At 40.4% G+C, this 5583-nt stretch overlaps 1 protein-coding gene across 1 annotated transcript; it reads right to left on the minus strand.

The window, feature by feature from the left end:
- CIMIP1 (ciliary microtubule inner protein 1) lies at positions 1–4866 on the minus strand (the record flags this gene model as incomplete). Its single annotated transcript, XM_082007159.1, has 4 exons — positions 1–156; positions 2560–2658; positions 3720–3801; positions 4535–4866. 4 exons carry the CDS (start codon positions 4864–4866, stop codon positions 1–3), a joined length of 669 nt encoding a protein of 222 aa, XP_081863285.1.
- Between the last annotated feature and the right edge of the window lie 717 nt (positions 4867–5583).

Consider the following 5583-nt stretch of genomic DNA (forward strand, 5'->3'; position numbering starts at 1 on the left):
TCAGTCAGAGGCCTCACTTGGCCACTTCAAATCCTTAAAAAAGGTACCTTTGCAGCTTTGGATTTGAAAACCACGTTCAAGTTCCAACCCTGGAACAGCTGATCTCCAGCCAATAAATCCCTGGGTAGTCTTAGGTACTGGAGGAGATGGAATCACCTAGAATAAAAGTAACATGTAGAATTCAATTATTAAAAGGTTTTTGATTGTAATTTCTGTCATGCAACATCCTTTTTTGTGCTGTAGTGTGGATAGAAATGAGAACTTACAAAAAATAGTGGTTTTAAATGCAATCTGATAATATCCTGAACACACACTGACATTAATGGAAGGAAATAAGAACTTCGAAAGACAGACTAGTTGCATGCAAGTTTGATTTATAATACAGGATAGTTTATAATTTAAAAAGTCATTAGAATAATTTAAGTCCCATTCTATAGCAAGGCACAGGGAAAGAGAGACATAAAATGGCCAAATTCCAATAAAGTAACTAACTTCCATTTACCACCGTTCTTAAAAAAAAAAAAGAATTTCAGTGCCTAAATTCATATGTTTAACAGGAAATCAAAAAGCAAAGTTACTGTTTAGTAGTGTACTAAAGTCAGCATACTTTTTTTTTTTTCCCCAAGTTTCGCTCAACAACTTTCTAAGGGCTTTACGGGCTTTACATTATTAGGAGAAGACTTTTATCTTCAGCTTTAGCTTTTTTCTTTACAGAGTAATAGTCTTTAAAGCCAGTCAGCTTTAAACAGGAGAAATAGCATTTTATACTTGCTGTAATGTATTTGGTAGCAATGCAGCTATGGAATAATAGTTTTGTGGCCAAATGCTAAAGATATTACTGACCAAGCTGGCTTTTGCATCAAGAACTACTTATTCGTTCCACCTTCTTTCTACTTTAAAAGATGGGTAAGCATCAAGTTAATCTGCAACTAATCTAGCTAAAAAGGAAACAAAGCAAAAGCCAACAGCCTCTGTTCACTGACTGCTGTGCTTACTTTGGCTGAATCATCTCAATTGGGCACGTTATATCATAGCATCTGGGGACTTAGTAGAGAAATACACAGCAAGAGAACAATGTTTCAGTTCTCTTGCCAGAGTTGCTTCACTTTGTTCTTTGGCCAAGATGAAAAAATGTTTATGATACTTAGGTGGAGCAGTTCCTCTGAAAAGATAATTTTTATGGCCAAAAGTGCCACCCACTGAGCAGGATAATGAAGGAAATCATGTCCCACTTACGATCTGGGGGAAGGGACTATGAAGAAGCAATTACTAATCTAACCTAGAGAGAACAGATATGATGACTGTTACAATGAAGCTAAATGTGCAGAAAAACACATAGTTCTGAATAAGGACTTAAGAAACCTCAGTCTGAATATGTAAAGGGTGACCTAAATCACAGCTAACCCTTATCTTCCTTAGCAAATAAAGGTTCTGAGGTGAAATTGAAACTATGATCCTTGTTTCAGTATGCACCAGGCTATGCGTGCTACTTTAGCAGCTGATAACTGTGTGATTTGTTAACACACATACACTCTCACTGTGCTGAAGCAGAAATAGACTTGACCGAAATTGAAGGCTTGGGACAAAACTGAAGAATGAGTAGCACTAATGGCAGAAATGCTGCCATTTCATTTCTCTGCCACACTCAGCACTAGCTCTTAATTTTTGTTTCAATTTAACCTCAGTAAAAGCTTTTACTACTTCCTCACCTTATCTCACCACCCTTGGAATCCTTTGAAAGAAAGCTAGTTCAGCAAGTAGGAATTTCCAGTCTCTCTTGTTTCCTTAATCTTCTCTATGTGGACTAACCTTCCTTAGCATATTCTGCTTCCCCTTTTATGAGTATGTTCCTCTCACAGTGTCACTGATTTAGCTGCCTGCATAGTTATCCTATTCATTGGTGATTCTGACACTGTATATTTATAAATCAAACCATCAGTCACACTCCACTTGCATTTTCAGCTGTTTGACAACTTTTAGACTCTGAATATGTGAATATAAATCATATAATATAAAATCAAATAGTTATGAATTGGCTCATTAGAACTGGCTTCTGACTAATTTGTGCCACTAAAGAGGACAGTGGCATTGTCTCTGCCAAAAAGATGACTGTCTTAAATAAAGCTAGGAAAATGACTGCATCTTAACCAATAGTTAAAACTGAGAGTTGAGGTTATGATAAACATTGAAGTAAGCCATGTATATGTATATTTGAGCAATGAATGGTCAGCAGTCATAACTGGCCCTGGGACCACTCTTCTGTACTAAGCTGTACAGTTGACTTGTTCTGTTACTGGATGTCACAGAGGAGTGCATGGGGGAGGTGCTTTACAGAAAGATGATTATGTACAGTGAAAGCTCTGCAAACTCACAACCATATCCAAAGGGCAATTCCTTGTCTTAAATGAATGATTTTAAAGCACTGCTCAGGTTGCAAATACAATTTACTTTGACCTTTATTTAAAGGCCCACCTCTACAAGACAACTGATTTTTAGAGCTTGTGTGGTTTCTTAAGACACATATTGCTGTATTGCAATTTTAAAATCTAATTTTCTAACCTTTATGTATTTTTCCACAGGTGTCACAGGTCGAACCTGCAGGTGTTCCGGAAGCTGTATCTTGGGCTTTGTATTTTCTTTCTTTTCATCTTCAATCAACTAAACCCAAAACATCAACGTTAAAAATTGGCCTCTTTACCTTTTCAAATATGCTGTAATATCTGATATCTACACCATTCCCCTCATTGTTGCATCTAAACTCCCTGTTCTTTCTATCTAAAACAGGACTACTTATTGTAGTGCTTTGGAAATTATGGTAGTGCATTTTTTGGTTTCAGAAGTTGATGTAATTCTGAATTTCAGTTGAAAGACTAAGTATTGCTGAGTGATTCCAACTCTCTTAACTGTATCACTGGTCCAAAAAGGGCTAGAAATACATCTATCTTATCTGACCACAAACCAAAGATTAATAAATCCTAAATACACACATTCCCCAATAGAGACAATGCATAATCGTCAACTTTTCAGCTGTAGATCTATTCATACTGTGCAAAGGTGGTGTGCATGACAGACAATAGTTATCAAGGACGGATGTTGAAGCCTAGAGGACCAAAGTTTTCAAAGGTGCTAACCTGGATGCCTACAGGAATTTTCAAAAAATCCTAGAACAGATTAAGTACTTCTAGCCCCCTGGAAAGTACATGTATAACTACTGGGGGGCTGCATCAATCCTGTTCTTTAGCAATGAAATACTGTGATTCCAAATATAACACTATGTGCTCCTATATTCTAATATCTAAACATCAGTGAGAATAGACATCTCTCCAAATATTTTTGTTTGTTGTAAATTCCCCCCCTGAAAATTTAATTAGCTTGAACCTTTTCCCCTAGATTTTCAAACTACCATATGGATAGACAAAGGGGAAATATTTTCCTGTCAGTGTGCATCTAGTACTTGTTAACACTATTAGGAGTCATGTTTCTCAAGAGAAATATATCAGAATATGCATAGCATGTAAATTACCACTTGCCATATTTTATTCAGAGGACAAATGGAACTTTGAGCGCATCTTAGAAGTAGTGGACTTGTTACCTCGCAACCTAGCTTAGAAAAGCATACTCAGTACTTTTCTAGTGTTCTGTGCTCTCATAATTTTGTGTTCAGATAAATTTGTGTACAAGTAAATTTCATATGTTGCTTATATGTCATTCCATTTTACCTCCTCAGGAGGTGTTTTCAAGAATCCCCATTTGTGAGACCATCTTCTTGCAGCTTCTAGTTCACTTTCAATGCATTTTTTCCTGAAACAAACAAAAATACTTAAGATTACTTTGAAAGCTTTCATTAAAAAAACCCACTGACCCAACTACCAACGTCACAAAGCACAGCACTTCAGCATGAATCTTTAGACCATTACCTCAGAACAGCAAGTTTATGTATGAGTTATCAATTGTCTCACTCGGAAGTAATGGGGAAATATTTTTCATAGGTTGGAAATGAAACAGTACGTGTGAATGCACTTCCTTGCAAATGACATTTACGTTAGGAATTGGAGGAGGTCAAATTTGCTGTGACACATTCTTTGAAAAAGTTGAAAAGTAAGCACCAACATCCTCTCACACAACTGCCTGTAACTCCATTTACTGTTCACTGATGAAACGACTCTTCGTCCCCCACTCTGCCCTGGCCCTACTCCCCTGTCCTCACACCCGGAGCGAGGATGGAGGGGAACACTGGAGCACCTGGCTTTGGGTCTGTCACTCACTGTTTTGCCTGTCCAACTCGGGGCGATGACACTGGAGGGTACTAAGAACTTGGGCTTTTTGCAGATGGCGGGCTTCTGAATGAGCACGCACACTTTACAGAGCCACGTAAAACGAACATATCCGCGAATTCCTTCAGCCTCCGCCCGCCTGGAAGCGGGCGCGGGGCACGCAGGGAGGCCGCCTGGGGCAGGAGGGAAGGAGGCAGCCGGAGAGAAGCCGCAGAGGAGGCCCGAGGCTGCCGGCTACGGGGGAAGGGCAGGGCCGTTACCAGTTGTTGTCCCGCGCTACGAAGTCACAGGAGCAGGGCAGGTGGGCGTGGCCGTACGCCATGTCCCCCGGCGGATAGCGCCGCACCTGCGCCGCGGGGCCGCGCGCCGGGCCGGGCCCTCGCGGCTTGGGCGTTGCTGAGCGACGGCAGCGGAGGCGGTGCTCGTGCGGGCGGCGGTTACAAAAGGGCGGGAAGGGCAGGTGCGCGCTTGGTAACCGTTGTTCTCGTGTGCTCCCAGAGGCGATGGTTGTCCCTTCGCTTCCTTGTGGTCGCCCACACTGGCGAGTGATACCGTAAGCGTGTCTCTTCGGTGAAGGGCTAAAAATGCCCATTTTGTGTTTTCTTTAGGTCTCTAAGGAAACCAAGGGAAGTGTACTTGATGTCAGTAATTTTTGGGGGGATGTCTTTGAGCGTTTTTGGTTTTTGGTTTTTTTCTTTAATGTTATTCACTAGGAAAGCATTTTTGGGTTAAGCTGATGAGAAGCTGTTACCTTGCTTGAGGAGCTAGCCACTTTTCAGAGGAAGAGGTGTTGTCTAGACTCTGTAACTTACAGATTTAGCCAGGATCCCCTTAGCAGAATAAAAATAGTTGGTTGCGTTTCTGGATATTGAGTTGTTAAGAGTCTGTTCTAAGCCTGGTCAGTGGGAGTTGTTCAACAGCCAAAAATTTGCAATATCTTCAGTTATCTGTAATGGGCATGAAAAATGGGTGAAGGATGCTGTTTTTTTCCTAATGGTGAGAATCAGCTTGTTAATGTGTCCAAAGCTCAGGCTGTATGTGCTGCGGTGGGTGTTTGCTTGTGTTTCCTAGTTTTCTAAGCTGCCATCTCCAGTTCCTACGTCCTCTTGATACACACAAAAATTATCTTTTGGTAATTATAGTGGGAAATAACATTGGTCTTGTGACATACAGTGTCTTTCTGATCTCTTTTTCTGGTAGATATTATTCTTTACAAGCTACATGCTAATATTAGAAGTTCTGAGAAAGACCTCCACATAGTTTATGGGTTATATATGAGAAGCCAGAAAATATTTACAGCTTGTAAAAA

The sequence above is a fragment of the Phaethon aethereus genome (genome assembly GCF_964289735.1).
Source record: "Phaethon aethereus genome assembly, chromosome: 16".
In the NCBI taxonomy this organism is placed as follows: Eukaryota; Metazoa; Chordata; class Aves; order Phaethontiformes; family Phaethontidae; genus Phaethon; species Phaethon aethereus.